At 51.3% G+C, this 20,391-nt stretch overlaps 1 protein-coding gene across 1 annotated transcript in view; it reads right to left on the bottom strand.

Moving 5' to 3' along the window:
* Nucleotides 1-20,391, bottom strand: part of DPP6 (dipeptidyl peptidase like 6) — a 541,522-nt gene that overhangs the window by 140,016 nt on the left and 381,115 nt on the right. Inside the window, exon 8 of the mRNA XM_024739199.1 lies at nt 18,350-18,470. Coding sequence (XP_024594967.1) covers nt 18,350-18,470 — 121 coding nt within the window. The remainder of the gene's footprint in view (nt 1-18,349; nt 18,471-20,391) is intronic.

The following is a 20,391-nucleotide window of genomic DNA, read 5'->3' as shown; positions in this document are numbered from 1 at the left end:
CCCCCCGACCCCTTCTTTTGAAGCAGCCGAGGTGGTTGCCATGGACGGCCTGAGCGGGAGGGCTCCATGGATTTCACACGGGGACAGTCCTGGGGGGTCAACAGGTGTGTCCTGGTACTCCTTGCACACCCAGGCCCTCCCAGGCTGGCCCCCCGTGTGCACCTTCGTGCGTCCGCGTATAATATTAAGCCGAATTACTGAACAATGACACGAGTCCCATAAACCCCCGCTAAGTCCTGTTTTGTAACTTCGGCAACCCAACAATTTAGGACTACATTTTAGTTCTACAGTGTTCAGAGGAAGGAAAGGCAAAATTTAGAGTCTGGGCGGGGCTGGAGGAGGGGGAGGGGAGGCCTTGGCGGAGCGGGATCAGGTCGCCCCTGGGAGGCCTCCCACCTCCTGTGTCCAGAGCTGCTCAAATCCAGTGAGAGACACCCCAGGCCGGAGGGCAAACGTGGTGCCCACACGGTGCGTGGCACACAGTGAGTGCTCAATAGATGTCTTGAACTAGACAAGAGAGGTGATCAGAGCGAAGGGGGCCCATCCCGTGGGGTCACGTCTGTCCATAGGGCTTCCCCTGCCTTTGACGTGGACCCTACAGACTTCCCCAGCTCTCTAGCCCAGCCTGCGCGTCCAGGCCCTGGGACAGCCTGAGATCAGAGCAGCACTGACAGGGCATCGTCCCTCACAAGCGTCTTGCAAACAGGAAATGCTCCGCAAGTGAGAGCGTGAGAACTACCAGTGGTGGTGCCACAGAAATACCCACGACGGCCACATTCATGGGGTTTCCCGGGAGCCAGGACGGGAGCTGGGCCGAGCTACCTGTCTTGGTCCACGGCTCACTTTCTGGCAAAACCCCAACGCTGGTTAAATGCTGGTCACCACCAGAGTGACAACTGCACACTGTCCCCCACTCTAGGTCCTGAGCACTGCTGTCCCCTACTGTGGTGGCCAGTGCTAAGAGGTGGGGTGAGGGTGTGCTTCTGGGAGGGTCGTGGACACCCAGGGTCAGAAAGGTGAAATGGAAATCGTTCTATTTGTCACCAATGTGGTATTTTCCGAGAGCAACAGCACAAGTAGCAACAGCCGTAACTCGGCGACAGCCTGACAGTGACCGTGGTGCTGGGCGCTGCACGGGTTACTGCGGATCCACAAGGCGCCACCTCCCACCTCCCACCTCCCAGAGGAGGCGGGTGACGCTCCTGCCCAGGAATTAATTCGCTGCAGTTCGGACAGCGGGTAAGTGGTGGAGTCAGTCCAGGGCTGCCAGACCCCAAGACCCGTCTCTTCCCACGACACGACTCTCACCGGATGGTCGACTTCACCTCGACAACTGCAGGTTGGCAACCTTCTGAGAGCCTATGATTTTTGGTCCATTTATGGAGTGAAATGCAAATATATACACTGTAAAGCAGACAGCGCTGGAAGGCAAATGGAGATCAAGTGGTTCAGGGCCAATTATAGAGCAGCTCTTCCAGGGGGTGAGGTCAGCTTCTCCCTCCCCGGGGCCGACGGGTCTCTGCTCTGGGTGAGCTCGCGACGGCACCCGGGTACCCTTCCCGCTGCCTTCTTCCGGCGCACTCATTCCTAGCTAACCTTCTACACTACCAGCTCTAAGTGGCGCAGGAACTGTGAGTTCCCGCGGCCCTGGGAATAATGCAGGGCAGGAGACAAAACGCCAGTTACGAGGAGCTGACCCTTGAGTTAGAGAAGGGCTCCAGTGGGAGTCCCCATCCTCTGAGGGAACTCACTTCTAAGATAAAGGCGGTATATTTTCGTTGTGTTTTGTAGGATCAGCAGTTCTTTAATGAATCTTCTCAAATTTGTACAACAGTTGGCTGAAAATTTCAACTTCATTTTAGAGTGAAATGCAACAGTCACCATGAGTTAATTCTCCCTTTGCCAAGATGCAAAGAGCTATACGAAAGTCTAAAATCAAGTGAACTCTGCTCTGTTTCCTCTAATGCTTTTTGGCCAAGTGCAGTCCAAAGGAAAGGGGCTGCCAGAATTTCTCTGTGAATAAAATAACTGCAGGGAGAAATTTCCAGAAGCCTGAGAAGAGTGTGCTAGTACTTCTGGGGTTGGGGGGATCTCACAAGGGAGGGGCTTTGTTAAGAAGCACCCAACAGGATCAGGCGCCAAAGGACACGAAGAGAAGGCAGAATCCACTGGGTCTGTGTCCTCACCGCAAACACGGGGCTCCCCCTTTCTCCCACGGGGAGGCTTTATCTCCTGGTCAAGGGACAGGGTCTCGGGCTTCCTGGGGGCCTCCAAACCCTACAGAGTTGATCGCCTACAGGTGGTTTTTTTGAAGCTGTGCCTCTGGAACTCGGAGGGGAGGTGCCTTGCTGTGAAGACAGGACCCAGCTCAGCACTTTGCTCTGGTCCTCCTCTGACTCTGACTCGCAGAATGTTCTCTGGAGCCTCCCAGCCTTGCTCACATGTGCCTGAGCTCAGCTTCTCCCAGTCTGGCTGCTGCTTCTCTTCTTGATAAATGCTGCAGGAAGGACCACTTTCGCAACCAGACAACACCCTGGGCTCTGGGACCAACAGGCCCCACGTGCCCCGAGCTTCACCGTAATCTAGTGCGATGGGAAGCGCAGGTACGTCACCTGTCCTACTAGTGACCCAAAGCTCACCGTGTGCCAGGTACTACGACCACCCTACTGACATCCTAGCAACCGTGGGGCTGCTTCTGTGATTCCATTTCACAGAGGAGAAAGCTGAGGCCCAGGGACACGGGCAGCTTGCTCAAAGGGAGTGCCAGAGTCTTGACTGGACTCTGGCCTTGGGGAGTGTGGAGTGGACACTTCCCCAGGGTTGTTTCCCAGACTTGCAGGACAGTAGAGGGTGGGGCTGGCTCAGTGTCCAGATTCCTGGTCCACTGCTCGTCCAAACACTGCCGGGGCACGGCCAACCAGGGGCCGAGCCTACAGCCCGTTTCCCCTGCCTGCCCCGAGCAGTCCGGCAGCTCGGGCTACGGCTCAGCATTTGGAGGCTCCATCCGTCTGGGTCACATCGGTGTTACAGAGTCATCTTTTAATGAGGCAAGATGCAGATCAGAACAGATGCAGACGGTGAGACAGCGTTTGGGATCATTCCTGAAACACCCGGCCCCGTGGGTTCTGTTAATAACTGCTTGCCACTACACCCCCGTTGCTGTACAGACTGGGGAAAACCAAAGCGTCGGAGAAATCGGGGTCCTGGAAAACTGCAAAAGACATAAATAACCTGCCTGATGTATCTGTACTCGGAAATAAATGGCCTCATTCTAAATACAGAAAATCTTATTTATTCCCGCGTGCATCTGCAGCCTTTTTCTGTCACTAAATATTTTATCCGAGAGCAGAATTAAATGGGAGTTAAAAAAGAAATCAGCGAACATCAAGCCAGGAGGCAAAAGGAGCTTTTACCTCGCCGTGCTCGCAGCCTACCTCGCTCATCAGCACCGTGTGATTTGCACGTTACTCACCGCAAGCATCTCATCATCAGAGCAGTCTGCCAATTCCCGCAAATCAGCACTGGAGTACCGGGCAGACGCACCCCTATATTCCTGGGCTGGCCACCAGGGGGCAGCATCCTCAGGGAGGAGACATGAGTCTGGGTTTGATTTTTATTCCACGGCATGATCACTCAGACGTTCATTATAACCTTGCTGGCTGCTAATTTGCAGCTTCTCCAAACTCCGATAGATTGCCTCAATTCTCCCGTCCTCCTTTTCTTATTCTGCGGGGAAAAAGTTCACAAATGCATCTCCAATGGCTGGCGAGTTTTAAGTAGGAAATTGTCAAGAAGCTGCTCTTGTAGGGTGGGCACCCAAGGCCTCTGATGGCCCTTTGATGACCACCTGCAAATCCGCATGCCGTGTAAAAGCAACTCGGCCACTCTCCTTGTCATTGTCCCACGTGAAGGGCAGTGTTTTAGGACTCCAGCGATGCCAAAAGGAGCCAGCCACACTGAGGGCAAAGAAAGTCCTCAAACTTGTTAAATCTTTTTTTGGTAAAATCTCTGTCTCTCTCTGCCTCTTTCTGTCTCTGCCTTTCTGTCTCTCTCTCTCTCTCTCTCTCTCACACACACACACACACACACACACACACACACACTCACTCACTCACACACACTCCTTCCTCATCTCCTGCTAAGCATCATCTGTTTTAGTGTCATCTGCTTTGGGAGATCTCAGTGCGGGAAAAATCACTTCCTTTTTCCTGATCCTGTAGCATCTGAGTCAGAGTCAGTAAAGCCCCATTACCCCAAGAAGGCCAACTCCCTGGCAGCCTGAAAGGTTTCCTTTACATAGTTTTCAATTCCCCCTTCAGCTTTTTGTTCCCTTAATGATGATTTTTCCAGAGTCAGTTAAATTTACAATGAAACAAAGGTAATTATATGAACTCTGGCACATAGAAAGAGACCCACATGGCCCAGCCTGAGTGGAGAGCATCTGGACATCGTGGCAGGTAGCGAGACCCCTGCCTCACCTGGTCTTCTGCAAATCTCAGCCATGACCACTCAGGACGGTTTCTCATTTCCGGCTTTCAACCCACATGGCCACCAAGGTGCAGTGTGTTATGCTCCCTGAGGAGTCCAAGGAAACCTTCCTTTGGCCCAGGAACATAGGGGGACTTCTGGCATGCTGAGGATCTGGGGAGGACTTGCCAGGCGCTGAAGTCTGTGCCTCTGTCCCTAAGTTCTGGGGGCTCTGACCCCAACTCCCTTTAGGACCCAGAGCCTCCTCAATGCAAGGCAGGTGGAGAGGCCGGAGGCTGGAAGTGCTGAGTGGAAGCAGCCACGGTGCCAGGACAGGAGGGCACTGCCCGCCCACGCCTGCCGTCTGCACCTGGCTCATGGGAGGCGGGGGAAGCGTCACTCGTCAGACTTTTCCCCGTGGTGTAGGCAGGTGGCCACGGATTTTCTAACCATCAGCGTTTCCTAAGCTATTTCATAAATCTCCCCCTTAGGACAAGCTTATGTTGGCTCACATCTCACAGGATCTCAAATCTGCAAGTGTGCAGTGAAAGACAGAAACTGAAAAAGAGACTGGGAACCAGGTACTGATAATATCATGAGAGAAGGAAATTTGGAAAGAATATTTAAGGAATTAGCTCTTGAGTTAATTGATTAGTGGTTGCTTGGTTTTCTGATTTTCATATTTTTACAATCTTAAATCAGAACAGGTCATTCTGCCAAAGTGTCTAAATGGTGCTGAAGATGTGTACCATGACTCGGATGTGATTAAACACCATCTTGGCGCATCAGGTTCCAGAATGAGTAGAGGGCGTGGGCCAGGGCTAGGTCTCACAGCAGCTTCCTCACGGAAGGGATTCTGTTACATGCAAATTCCTCACATCTGTGTAGGGACATGGGCACAGGGATTTGTGGGGGGACCCAGCTGGCAGGAAGCGGGGGGAGAATTAACCGATAACGGAAGTCACGTGATGGGGACACGAAGAAGTCAGAGAGTGATTAAGACGGTCTGAGCCAGACACTTAAAAGAACAGAAAATACAAGGGTGCGGAGTGGATCCAGAACCTTCTCTGTCCTGAGGGCTGGGCAGGGCCTGCTTCCTTCTTTTTATTTTTTTTAGCGGTACGCGGGCCTCTCACTGCTGTGGCGTCTCCCGCTGCGGAGCACAGGCTCCAGACGCGCAGGCTCAGCGGCCATGGCTCATGGGCCCAGCCGCTCCACGGCATGTGGGATCTTCCCGGACCAGGGCACGAACCCGTGTCCCCTGCATCAGCAGGCGGACCCTCAACCACTGCGCCACCAGAGAAGCCCCCTGCTTCCTTCCTGAAGTGACCCCATAACCTCCTGGAAAACCGGGCACCTTCCCGGGAACATCTATTTAAAAGCCCAACACCTTCCGTGCTCCTGTCCCCACAGCTGTTTGGTTTTTCTATGAATAAAGCAAGGGTCAGATGTATGTATTCCTGCAAAAAGAACAAGGTGCTGGACGGGTGTTTTCTGGTAAGAGCTGCAACGTCACCTCCTCTTTGGGTACAGCCGGCACCTGGCAGTTTCCTGGCTTGGGTGCCTCTTTTCCATTGAACGGATGAGCCATGGCCTTGGGAGGGAGGTGCTGTGTCCCGGGGAGGGGCTGACGCATCAGTTGGAGCCAGAGGGAGCAGATGCTCTGCTCGCCCTGGGGATGATGGGCCCTGGGCTCTGGGACCTGCTCTGGGGCTCAGAGCCACAGGCTTGTGCGGTGGAGACACGGGGCCTGTGTGTCTGCCCTTGGGGCCAGTGCAGGAGTCACTCTGAGATAACCCGACACCACGACAGTGACCTTCCCAGGACAGCTCTCCCACTGCTGGGAGGCTGAGTACAAAGGTGAGGCTGACCTGAGACCTACGCCCTGCAGTCGCCTTCCAGGCACGGCCCCGGTTCATAGAATCAGAGATAAGAGTGCATCTTCTACATGACTCCACGTCCAGGTGGCTCTGACACGGAGAAGCTGAGCTGTCATCTCACCCCCGCCACCCCGCACCTTCCCAAGGGCAGCCCTGAGCAAAGAGAAAAGTTATACTGAAAATGAAAATCTTATAGAAAGAAAGGAAAAAGGGGGTAAAAGGAAGAGAGGCAGACTGCTTCCCTGAGCGCAGACAGTTTCCCCCGGGGGCAAGGAGAAGGCAGGTCAGGATCCCCTGAGGATCGTACGGTCCTGTCGGGGGAGCGGAGTGGGGCAGGAGACAGAGGCACCCCGCCCTGCTGTTTGCCCCTCGCACCCACCAAGGAAAGCCACAGACAGGTCAGCAGCTCACCACAAAGTCACCTGGCGCCAACACTGACTTCATGCTGTCGTGCTGCACGTCCCCAGCACTGACGTTTAAGTACAAAAACATAGCAGGGCGGGGAGAAGTGTTACGGAGTTCACTGCACTATGTTTGCAGACCAGGGAAAAGGAACTAAGGCCCAAAGAGGTTAGGAAGCAGGTACAGTGGCGAAAGAGCAGAGGCAGGAATCTGGCCTCTGAGCCTCAGATGAAGTTGTTTCAAGCACATACAAGCCTTGGAGCCTGATGTGTCTCCCGTCAAGCATTTGCTGTTTGCATTTTGGTGGAACGTATTAACAAACTCTCAATACTAGGGCAAATGGTGTCCCGTCCTTACGTGATTTAAGAAGACAGAAAAGACGAAAAGGAATTGGAATTCCCAAGAGCATCAAGATTTCAGCCACCGATACCCAAATTTCATTAAGACTCTACAGCAAAAAGATGAAGATGTGTTTATCTTAATCTCACAATCGATGCATAATTAAAAAGCTTTAAAAATATAACCACTGAACATCATATATTATTTATCAAAATCTCTCAGGATTAGGTAATTAATTGTGAGAAACATTTCTCAAGACCAGTGGGATTTCTTCCCACACGTCTAGAGAACCTTTTCCTCTCAGACTTCTCTTATTTCTGATTTTTAAATTTCACACTGAATTAAAGCAATCAGTTACTTTTCTGAGATACCAACAAGGCCCACGCTGGAGTATCAAGTGCAGACTCTGAGGCCCCGGGGTCTGCAGTTCATCAAACAGTGTCACACAACGACCAGCTCAAGGGGGCCTGCCCCTCCTGGGGCCTCTCCCCTGCAGTTGGGGGCTGTCCACTGGGAACCACAGCCACTAATTTACGGAATCCAAGGAGACGCCAAGAAGAAGGCAGCTGGCTACAAGGCACAGGTGACACTGACCAACCTTCCATGGAAGAGGGAGCCCCACAAGCTAGTGAGTCTGAGGACTCGCCCAGCTATTAACCATTGAGTGGCAAATAAGGTGAGTCTGCAAGGACAGAAAGCTCCAGCCCCCAGCTGCTTCCCGAACACTCCCACGCAGGGGCGTGGCATGTCCGTCTGCAGCAGCTCACTAACGGCGCGTGCGCTCTGAGCCGGCAGGCGGCCCTCGCCCGGCATCCCCCCTCCAAGGTCCCCACACCTCCCGGTGTCCAGTGCGGTGGCATCAGCCTTGCAACCACACTGGTCCCACGGCACTCCCTGGCCGCCCCCTGAACCTGACCCTCCATCTCCTCGCCGACTCTGAGGGATCCCCCGTACCCCTGCAGTAACTCCTAGTCTGCTCGGGTCCCAGACTTGGGGTCTGCTGTTCACCGTCCAGATGTGGAATCTTCAGTGTTGCCTCTGCCGGGCCTGGGGCTCCTGCTGCTGGCACCACTTCCTGGGCCCTGGCACCGAGTCCTGGATAACGAGGTACGAGGACTGGCCGCCAGCGTCACCTGCAGGCCGAGCGTGTAACTGCTAGCGTGCGTCCCTCCAGAACTGAACCCCCTCCTCCACCAGCGCGCTGGGCTGGGCTGCCTGCCCGTCCGACAGGAGGGCGGCCCAGCAGCCTGGGCCCCTGAGGGACCACGGGGAGCGTGCCCCAGCCCCACCTCCACCCTGCCTGACGAGGGGTGCGGTGAGGGGCGTGAGTGACTCCCCTAGTTCTGAATCAGGGGGGTGGTGTCTGGTTTGCTTTGTTGGTCTGCTTTTGTGATTCCCAGCCTGACCTAGGCTATCCTCTTCCCCCTTCTCTGACCAGGCTTATTTTAGTCCAGGGAGGACGCTGGGTTGCAAAGCACAGGTCACAGGCCCTGCCCTTAGCACTGAACTTGAGGGGAAATTCCAGATCGGAGTTCGAGTATTTGATCTCCCAAAGCTGTTTTCACAATCAGGGCCCTCACCGCTGGCCCGAGTGTCCGGGTCAGAATACCGTTCCTTCCTCAGCTGGTGCAGCGGTCAGGCCCCAGCTTGGGCCACATCACCTTTTCAGTGGAGAACCTTCGGGGTAACACCAGGAGATCGACCAGCCTAACACCTCATCCCCACAACTGGACAGCCCGTTGATTACATAGTTTAAATGGCAACTCTCAGCCTGAATGCTCCCGGCAGGCAATAAGATATAATAGTAATTAAAGTCCAAACCGTATGGTCACCATGGCAATCAGAAGGGTGCTGGGAATATGCAGGGAAAACAAGGAGCCATGACGAGGAAGATGACGAGCCATAAGTCTCTGCAAGCTTCTGCTGGGAGAAATCCAAGGCCACAACCACGGCCCTTAACCCGCTGGAGAGGCTGTGCTTTGAGGTGTCCGAGTCCACCTTCCGGTTAAAAACACCTCTGCCACTTCGTGGTAGACACTCGTTCCATGTCAGGCACACGGACATCTGAGACTTTGCCACGTCTGACAGTAGCCCTGGCGGCATGGCAGGCAGGCGGGAGGTTTATCCTTGTGGAACACTTCACAGCCATGTGCTAATATGTGATCACACGTATTGGCAAGTTCACGTGGTTCTACCTGTGCTCTCACGGATATGCTCTCATCCAACCTCACACTAATTCTTTGGGGAAGGTATCTGAGCTCTTACTTTTCACGCAAGGGATGGGAGGGCCAGGCAAGATACGTGACTCACTCAAGGTCACCGGGCGGCTGAGTGGCAGCTCAGGGACTCACACGCAGGCCCCCTGGGCTCTCACATCTGCACTCTGAGAAGCGCCTTGCACGGAGCTGGGGGTGTTGAAGGCTGTGGAGCGAGCAGACCGTGCCAAGGGGACGGGTGGTCCACTCATCACTTGGGCATCGATCAAGCCTATTTTTAACCTGCAAGAAGTTAATGCAGCTTTTTATCCACACAATGGGCATGTGGTTAGGCGGCCAAATTGGAACCACTCACTGGCTGTGTGACCACTGAGAAGTCACTTAACGTTGCTGAGGCCAAGTTTCCGCAGCTGTGGCAGGATACGAGCAGCGCCTTCTTCCTGCAGAGGAGTCGATAGATTCATTCCTGTTTAATCGTGTCAGGCGTGCCATGGAAGAAACAGTCAAAATTAAACATTCCTGCAGTAGGTGAGCCACGGCTGGCACTTTAGGAGGTGGTCCGGAGCTGTCAGCTTCAATCTCACTCCCCTCGGCCCCTAGTAAGGGGACTGCCGCCATTCCTAAAGCCTCTCCTGATTCCTTTACCTTTGGGGATAAAAAGTGAAGCTCGTAATTACAATGAGATTAACAGTTCCTGCTTTTCAATAATCAGGTTATTATTTTTGCTGAAGGAAGTTTGTGGAAGTGGAAGTTCTGATGACAGTGAAAAAAGGGAGGCCAGCTGATTCCACTGGGAGGGTTTCTAGAATCCTGCATCTGAATTTTGGAGCCGAGGCAGCACCGTGAGGACAGGTAAGCATTGCCATGTGTAGGGACCGTCACGGTTGGGAGATGTGCTCATGGGGGAGGTTGTGATGGAACTTGAGGGGCGCAGGAGGAAGTGGAGGGCCCAGATATGGTTGGACCGGTCCAGGGGGCGAGGAGACCCTTGGTGGCCATTTAGATGTAGGCTGGCCATCACCTTCTCCCCACACACCCGACAATCTCACTCCCTGCCTTAGGCCACTGTTCTCATGCTGACATGCACAGACATCTAGAAACCCGAGGACGTCTCTCTTGGGGTCAGAGCGAGCACAGAGGGGATGAACACAGACTGAAGCATCTCGTCCACCTCGATGTCGGAGCTGAGTGGGTCCCCACTGAACAGCATGATCCTTTGCTGTGTCTCTCTACAAGGTAAAAGCCACCTGCTTCGCAAGTCAAGGTCATTACTACTTCACGGAGCTGGAGGCAAGGGCTGTGCAGGAAACTCGCTCCTTCCACTTACATTAAATACTGAAAGCGCTGAGTTACCGTGCAAAAGGCCCTGCCATCTGGAGCCACTGCTCCACGGCAGCACCTCCCGGGTCTGGAGGCTTTTCCAGAGGCTGATCACATTCAGGCATTTTCATCATCACTTTGACATTCATATCCTTCTTTAGAAGCCACAGATGAACTGGAATATGATTTTTAAGTATTTAATTTCTACAAGCCATCCTGAAGCATACTTTTTACTGAGGTAGAAGATCTCTGGTGCTCATAGGTTAACCAGCTGTCTGGTGTCGGTGACAAGTGAGGGATGTGACTCCAGCTCAGTGACTCTAAATGCAGACAGAATGTTCCAGGGAGATGTTCATATCTGCACAGACATCCTCTCCAGGTTGAGTAGGAAGCCATGTACTTCTTATATAACACATTATAGACAACTCATGAGTGAATAGATTTTAATAGTCTTTGAAACCGCTACTGGAGGAAAATGGACTACACATTAGTGCTCCTAACTGCTGGCGATGCCAGATGAGAAAATGAGGTGCGTACGTGCTATGTGACTAATTTTTGGAGTTACAGATAAAGTAACAGCAGTTTTAACAGCAACAGCTGCGGTTTCCTAGTCCCAGGCACTGTTCTAACAACTGTACACGTACCAGCTCGTTTAACGTCCATGATGACCGTAGGGAACACTGATGACCTTTACTCTTGTTTTGCAGATAAGAAGACAGACACAAAGAGTTCAACCTCACCCAGGTTCACGTAGCTTCTATGTGGTGAAGCTGTGATTCAAAGGCAGGCATGGTTGCTGCAAAGACCCTGCCTTTACCACAGCTCTGCTACCCTTACACAGGAGGGCTCTGTAAAGCCAATCACAAGCTTCTGGCCATTTCCTGATAGAGATTTCCTGGTCTGACCAAGATTTCCCATCACGTAAATCAGAGAAGTAACCACCACTAAGTCCAAAGAACTACAGATCTGTGCTTTGAATAACAGCATACAGAACTGACCATGATTCTAAGTCCACTGAACTCCTGGCCATGTAACTTTCTTTAAAGCCATCAGTCCAGCGGGAATGATGCACGATGGGCGTGTCAATTTCCTTCATCTACCACCAGGATGCAGTTTACTAGCAGCTGAAGTGCCCTAACCAGGTACTTCAGGACATTAGCATTTGAAGAACTCAATCAAGAATGTACACTCCAGTGTGTGGCTCTATAAGCTTCACAAAATATCATGATCGAAATGTATTTCAGGGAGTTTTAAAAATAGTGCAAGAGGCATTAGAAACACTTTCTTACTGACAAAAATCTGGTGTGCAGTATGTCCTCTACCTACACAATAGTCCCAGGCGAGGGCTGTTCACTAGAGGCCTGTGGCCACAGTGGATCCCACTGGCTCGGTCCACTGACGACCTGTACAAAGTGGGCAGCGGACACAGTGAGCCTAAGTGTACAAGTCAGCACACACAGCTCACCAAGCACTGAATAAACCACATGTTTACGTTAAACCCAACAGGCATGTTCCGCGGGAAATACTACTTAGCAATTTCACTGCAGGGAGTTTAGAAAGACTGCGGGGCTCTGGATGATCGGGGAAGAACTCTTTTCCTTACGGGGGAATAGTTCCCGTGGAAAGCACACACATTCAAAATCACCCCACAAATCTCCATAAGAGCTTCAGTCGTAGTAACATTTCTTCCCATGACAGCCATTCCCCCAGTCAACTCCCTGCCTCCTTGAATAATCCAAATTATAAGGCGTGGAGTCACACCCAAAACAAAAATCAGGAAAGAATTTTAGTTCATCCACCAGGGCCCCCCTGGCCTCTCGTTGAGGTCTCTCAGAGCACCTCTGTGGAGAGAAAACTGTAAGGTCATTAGTGCTGACTCTGAAAGATACTTGAAGAGACAGTGTTAAGAAAAGCAAACAGGCCTCAGCCTCACCCAGGCTTTGCAGCCTCTGGACAAGAGTCTGAACGTGAAGGGTAAGGACCACGTGACCAGGCTCGCGTGTCAAATGGGCAGCTCTGAACGACTCCAGCTTAGCAAAGCTCCCGCGACTTCCATCGCCCCAGCGAGAACAGGCTTTCTAGAGCATTCTAAGCTTGGGAGCAGGATGCACTGCAAGTGCCTCCACCCACATCAGCCCTGGGAAGGGGGCCCAGCTGCACCCCAGCTCCTCCACACCAGCCCCAAGTGAACCCGGGCAGTCAGCACGGGGCCGGGGGGAGGGCCTGGGGGCTCCCGGGCAGGTGGGCAGAGGACAGAGTACCATGGGGACCATGGCCCACAGGGCAGTTGGCCATCAGAAGCACCGGGACTCCGGGAAAGGGGAGGAGGTGTGCTAGGGAGGGAGAGCTGAGGGCCCGGGCAAGGGCACAACAGAAGCGTCCGGTCCTCTCCTGCTTCTCCCTCTGGTCACTGTCAACCAGGCACTGCCTGACTGCCTAGGTCCTGAAGCCAAGCAGAGGAGCTGACGCGGAGCAGCCGGCAGGGGGCCTTATTCAGCATCACTCCCGCTGACCCTCACGTGGCGAGGCTGCCCGGCCGAGCAGCCTCCCTGCATCCAATCACGTTTCCGAGTACCACCAAGCTCTGGACTAGTTCAGGGTAAAATTCATCCCGGGGTTTCATCCACACCAAACCAGATGTTAAATAAATGCCCTCCAGGCATTTCTCGGCTCTCCCTGACATCCCAGCCTGATGGCGCCAGGCTGTGCTCTGTGAACACCTTCTCAAGTTCACTGCCCCCACCCTACCTCCATCAGGTCTCAGAGGAGTTGAGGTGACAAGGACTGGTACACATGTGGGGACAGAGTGGTTCTCAAACGAGCCTGACACACACCAGCTTTCCACTGGGGTATGAGCCATTTCACGATAATGACCTATCACTGAATATACTGCTATTTATTTAGGGTTACGCATATGACTGCTTTGGCAATAGAGGTGTGGAGGTCTCCTAGTTTAGTGGAAACATGTAATGACTTAAAGCTTCATTACTGAAAAGTTATTGGCCCAAAATTCTGTGCTGTGTACCACTATACCTCGTGTGTATGATGGCAATGATGAAAATGAAAATACTGAGTTGGCCAAAAGGTTCGTTTGGTTTTTTCCATAAGATGACTCTGGTAGCGCTTAGTTATCTTTAACTTCATTCGAAACACTATTGGTAGATTGTGACAGCTTCATATCAGCGTGTATTTTAAAAAGACTTATCAAAATTGGTGAATTTTTGTGTAGCCATTTTAATATTGAAGATGGAAGAAAAAAGCAACATTTTCCGTATACTATGCTTTATTATTTCAAGAAAGGTGAAAATGCAACTGAAACACCAAAAAAGATTTGTGCAGCGTACAGAAAAGGTACTGTGACTGATGGAACGTGTCAAAAGTGGTTTGCGAAGTTTCGTGCTGGAGATTTCTCACTGGACGATGCTCCAGCGTCAGGTAGCCCAGCTGAAGTTGACAGTGATCAAATCGAGACATTGAGAAAAGTCAACATTATACCACACGGGAGACAGCCGACATACTCAAAATATCCAAATCAAGCGCTGAAAGTCATCTGCACCAGCTTGGTCATGTTCATCGCTTTAATGTTTGGCTTTCACGCAAGTTAAGAAAAAAAAAAAACACAAAACTTTCTTGACCGTATTTCCGTATGCAGTTCTCTACTTAAATGGAATGAAAATGTTCCGTTTTTAAAACAAATTGTGATGGGTGATGAAAAGTGGATACTGTACGATAATGTGGAACGGAAGAGATCGTGGGGCAAGAGAAATGAACCACCATCAACCACACCAAAGGCCGGTCTTCATCCAAAGAAGGTGATATTGTGTATATGTGGGATTGGAAGGGAGTCCTCTATTATGAGCTCATTCTGGAAAACGAAAAGATTAATTCCAACAAGTACTGCTCCCAATTAGGCCAACTGAAAGCAGCACTCGACGAAAAGTGTCCAGAATTAGTCAACAGAAAATGCATCATCTTCCATCAGGATAACGCAAGACCGTATGTTTCTTTGATGACCAGGCAAAAACTGTTACAGCTTAGCTGAGAAGTTCTGATTTATCCGCCATATTCACCAGACATTGCACCTTTGGATTTCCATTTATTTCGGTCTTTACAAAATCCTCTTAATGGAAAAAATTTCAATTCCCTGGAAGACACCTGGAACAGTTCTTTGCTCAAAAAGATAAAGTTTTGGGAAGATGGAATTATGAACTTGCCTGAAAAATGGCAGAAGGTAGTGGAACAAAAGGATGAATACGTTGTTCAATAAAGTTCTCGGTGGAAATGAGAAATGTGTCTTTACTTTTACTTAAAAACCAAAGGCACTTTTTGGCCAACCCAGTAATAGAAACAAGTAGCAGCAACTGGGAAATACAACCATCCCTGTACCACTGGTAACCATGAACCTTTCATAAAAATTTGGACAATCCAGCTCTGCCCATAAGCCTACATATTAGGATCTTTGCAAAATTGCTAACACGTGCATGAAAGTGCAAATTCTTAACAGAAACTTCCTTTCTGACTTCTCAAAAAACTAGTGACATCTTTAGTTTCTGGATAACTAACTTTCGTAAACCTTAAATCAGTTTGTAGGACACTTTTGTCTTTAATCCCATATTAAAATCAAAGTTCTATGTAACTCCATGACATCTGCCCAGAAGAGTAAAATAAAGACATGCACTTTGCTTATCAAGATCAGTGTGTGGCCACCACGAGGCAGGGCAACTGGAAGGTCAGTGAGACACGCGGTCTGAGGTTGCAGGCAGTGCCGCGGGTGCATTTCCGTGTGTGTGGGGCTTGCGTCAGTTAGTTGGGGAAGTTTCCTACCGAGTACGTGTAAACCTTTGGTCCAGGGATGGAGATTCCTGGCAGTCCCCAGGTCTCCTTCTTCTCTCCCTCAGTCCTTGATATTCTGAAATGTTCAATATGTTCAAAGCTCCTTTTTGGGGAACACAACAAATCAATATGGCATCTGACTGCCAACAAGCCTACGGGCTGCAGGGTGGTTTAGAACTTATATAGCTTCGTTTCTTCTCAGAACTAACATCTCCAAGCGAGTCAGGCCCCCTGAAAATGCTGTCAGGGTATTTTCCCCCTAATCTTTCTTCTCCTTTTTTTTTTTAAGGAGCATATGGAAGTGAAGCAGTTAAGTCACAGATTAGAAAAAGGCAATCTTCAGAGTTTACCTTCCAATTATTAAAAAAGGAACCGAGATTCCCCAGAGCTCTCACGTTCCCAACTTCAGAGGCCGAAGCATCAGCAAATATAACCTTCCAGGAGGCAGCACTAAGGAGATGAAGCTGCCACATCAACTGGGACTGATTTAGAATACGTGGGGCCCTGTTATCACAGGAACACAATTCTGGGTAAATGCCTTGAGGAAATATTTCTTTTCAACGGATTTGCTGAAGCAAAAGCTTACTTTGAATTGCAAGGCAATGAGCTTTTTATTTTATTAGGAAGATACTAAAAAAGACATTCTCCATCTCCTGGTGATGGAGTTTTGCAGGAGATTATCCGTAGGGCAGGTCTAGGTCCTTCCAGCCAGGGCTCCAGGGGCCTCTCTCTCTAGGGGTCATTGGGTTGTCATTGCCCTGATCGCCCTGGAACTTGGGGCCTGCTGCTCATAAGGCTGTTTGTGCACAGGACAGTGGAAGCTGGACAGTGTCCACTTTGTTCCAGTGACTCCCTTGTATGAGCCCAATGAAACCTCAAGGTCGATCCTCCTGGCCCCAGAAGGCAGCTCAGTACCAGAATCCTGGTGCTCTGAGCGGCAGCGGCCATGCTGGAGTGAACACGGGACTCCAGGGAAACGCAGCGAGAGGGCCGGCCTAGATGGGTGCCCACGTTCCAGCATTCTGCTAGGAAGCCAGCTGCACAGAAATCAGGATGGTAGGAGCCTCCGGAAGGGAAGCTTGGGGTGAGGGGAAACGTGACTGGAAAGGGGCTCGGGCGGTGCTTTCTGAGATGATGGAATATTCTGTATCTTTTTTTTTTTTGGCCACGCCACATGGCTTTGCGGGGTCTTAGTTCTCCAACCAAGGACTGAACTGGGGTCCTGGCAATGCGAGTGCAGAGTCCTAACCACTGGACCGCCAGGGAGGTCCTGGAATGTTCTATATCTTGATGGGGCTGCCCAGTGTATACTGTGTCAAACCCATGAAACTGTGTCTTTATAATTGTGCATTTTACTGTCTACGACTTACATCTCACTTAAAAAAAATGGAAATCAAGTCAACCTTGTGCTTCAGTGACTTCAGTGAAATCACGATGGGAAGTAGGACTAAGCATACAGGTCTATCCGCTCTGTCCTTTAGGATACATAAACCCCTGCAATGCAGAACCCAGCTTGACGAATGCACAGCACTGAGGAAACATGGTATTTTATGGGCTTGATCATGCCCAGACCCCGCTGGGGGTCCCCTGACCGCCCCCCACCCTTGCCCCAGCCCAGCACAGTGAATTCTTCCTGTGATCATGTGGTCTCAGACCAGTAGGCTGACAAGAACACAAGCTGTTTATCAGCCCAGTGCTGGGCTGCGTCGGCATCCTGCTGACATCTGCATTTCCAGAAAGGAGACAGTCCTGCACTTGAACAGTGATACTCCATGATACATCTCCCCTAACCTCGTGTAACCTTGGGCAGATGACTTACCCTCACTGAGCCTCCTCTGTGAAATGTCCATAACAGCACTCATCTCAGAATGCTCTCAGGAGGGCGTTATGGACTGGATGTCTGTGGCCCCACAAAATTCAGGTGGAAGCCAAAATCCCCAATGTGGTGGTATCTGGAGGTAGAGCCTTTGGGAGGTGATGACGTTACCAGGGTGGAGCCTCCACGGTGGGGTTAGTGCCCTTCTAGGAGGATGAAGAGACCAGAGCTTCCTCCCCATGACTTTCTCTCCCTCTGGCATGTGAGGACACAGAGAGAAGGTGACCGTCTGCAAACCAGGAAGAGAGCCCTCACCAGACACCAGCTCTGCTGGAGCCCTGATCTTGGACTTCCCAGCCTCCAGAACTACGAGAAATAAAAGTTGCTTAAGCCGCCCAGTCTGCGGTGTTCCTGAGAGCAGCCTGGACTAACGTGGCGGGTAAATGAGGTAAGAAAAAGCACTGAAGTGCTTAGCATAGCGCCTGGCAACTAACGGCAATCAATACAGGGCTGTTATTGTTACGACGAAGTTGTCATGAATGTGGAGACGGGTCATAAATGCTTAAGAAGAGAGCGTCTCACTCAGATTTTTCGTCATTTAATAATGCAGACCGCTGGAGTCCCCTGGTGCCAGAGGAAAACCAGCAGCAGAAAACGTCCCATGAGGCGGATGCTGACAGGCCAGCAGGCCACCCTGACGCGTTTCTTTTGGAAGCTTTACCCTCTGATGTCTCTTCCAGCTCTCCCTTCCCCAGGCAGAACCAGGCACTCAACCTCTCAGAAAGGGAGCAGGAAACCTGCACGTCTGGGATCCTGACTGTTCCGGGAGTCACCCCCCAGCACAGCACAGGGTTGTAGGATGCCCTGCCCACCTGGCCACCAGGTGAGTGCTTGACACCGCAGGCCCCCGATGGTCGCCTGCTGCTCCCCGAGGCTCCACAGTCTCTTTGTAATTTAGCAGAACCTCAAGAAACGGAGTTTAATTGACAGAGTCAGAGGAAACACCACCACGGCCAATCCCAGTGACGCAGCAGCAGCAGTGACCACAGGCACCAAGCCTCCCACATCCCGCGTACCTTCGTACAGCCAGTCGCTAAGGCCGTTGTAAATCACGCCTTCCTTCCCAGTTGAGACCACACGGATGGCCTGCTTCCCGACGTGTGCACAGTAGTAGATATTGTTTTCAAAGATAAATATCTAATTTGGAAAGAGAAAAAACACAGCGTTAATCAAGGAAGTGCTTACAAATAGGGTATTCTTTAAAAATCCCAAACCAGCAATGTGGTCCGCGTTTTCCTTTGCATTTATCTGACAGAACAGACGTAGTCTCGGGACCCTTTGGAACTCACCCACCTCCAAAATCATCTACATTTAAGGTCAACTGGAGACTCAAACTCCACAGAGTTCACCCGATGTTATCATTTACCATGACCAGACAATCTGTCTGATACTCTTGGGTATGTTAACATCAAATGGCTTTGACTATCTTAGCAACTGTATTTTTCCTAGGAATTGTGACTGGTGAGCTGGGAAGCTTGAAATCTGTGATTATTCACTCAACATTTATGAAAAGTTACTTAGTGGGCACCAACTCTGTGCCAATCATGGGAGAGCACAGGGATGAATGAGGTGGGACGTATCATGTGCCTTTACTCACAATCCAGTAAAGAAGACAAACTTTAACAGGAAAATGTTCTGAGGAGCTCTGGGAACACGTAACAGTACTACTAACTTAGGCCAAAGGCAGGCAAGGAGTCCCTGAGAAAGTGACTGGAAAAAAGTTTTCTTATTGTGATAAAACATACATGACACAAAATTTGCCACCTTGACCACGTTTAAGTGTACAGTTCAGTGGCCTTAAGTGCATTCACACTGATGTGCAACCATCACCACCATCATCTCCTGGACTCTCTTCATCCTGCAAAATTCAAACTCTGTCCCCATTAAACACTGATTCCTCATCCCCCTCCCCCACCCCCGGCCCCCACCCTTTTGCTTTCTGGGTCCAGGAATCTGACGACTCCAGGGACCTCGTGTGACGGGAACCACACAGCATTTGTCCTTCTGTGTCTGGCTTATTTCACTGAGCATAACGTCCTCAAGGTTCACCCGTGCTGTGGCAGGTGTCAGGATTCTGAGAAACTGGGCTTTAGGCTGAGATCTGAATGGCAAGCAGGATGAAGAAAGGGGGGCTGAGAAATTAGGCTACACGGAGGTAACAGTGTGAGAGAGAACCAGAGGCAGGCGTGGGCCTGGGGAGCTGGACAAGAGCGCCAGGCGTGAGGGGGAGGGGCAGCAGGAGTGGAAGCCCAGGGGGTGGGGAAGAGGCGGGTGCCAGCCCCCAAGGGTCCGTCCGTGGGCTACAGGACCCCAGAGGCAGCAGGAAGCCCTTGGCAGAAGCTCGAGAAGGGGAGCAACATGGCTAGAAGCAAGTCTTCTGTGGGCGAGCCCAGGCCCATGCAGATGAGAAGGCAGGGCAGGAGTCAGCCTGTCAGCTGTGGGGGGGATGGTGGAGACAGACAGAGGTGGACCAGCCAGGGACAGTGGGGGGATGCTCTGGGCGTGGGGACTGAAGTTGCAGGAGGAGACAAAGTGGTTCCCCAGCCGTTCCCTGGAGCAACTGGGTGGCCCATGTGCAGCCTGGGGTGCCCTGGAAGATGCTACAGTTCTGACCTTAGGTCAGCCCCAAATACCCTGGGGCCGGGGGGAGGGTGGGTTAGGTCAGTGGCTCTCGAATTCTGATGTGTATTACAATGATCTGAGGAGGTGTGACATATCCTACAGTCAGGTCCAAGAGACCAGCCCAATGGTTAGGATCTAGGGGTTGGACCCTGGCATGAGTATTTTATTTATTTTATTTTGTTTGTAAAGTATTTATTTATTTGGTTGCGCTGGGTCTTAGTTGCGGCAGGCAGGCTCCTTGTTCTGACCTTAGGTCAGCCCCAAATACCCTGGGGCCGGGGGGAGGGTGGGTTAGGTCAGTGGCTCTCGAATTCTGATGTGTATTACAATGATCTGAGGAGGTGTGACATATCCTACAGTCAGGTCCAAGAGACCAGCCCAATGGTTAGGATCTAGGGGTGGGACCCTGGCATGAGTATTTTATTTATTTTATTTT

This window comes from Neophocaena asiaeorientalis, unplaced genomic scaffold (assembly GCF_003031525.2).
Source record: "Neophocaena asiaeorientalis asiaeorientalis breed wild unplaced genomic scaffold, Neophocaena_asiaeorientalis_V1.1 scaffold145, whole genome shotgun sequence".
Taxonomy (NCBI): Eukaryota; Metazoa; Chordata; class Mammalia; order Artiodactyla; family Phocoenidae; genus Neophocaena; species Neophocaena asiaeorientalis.
This window is presented reverse-complemented; position numbering and strand designations above follow the sequence as displayed.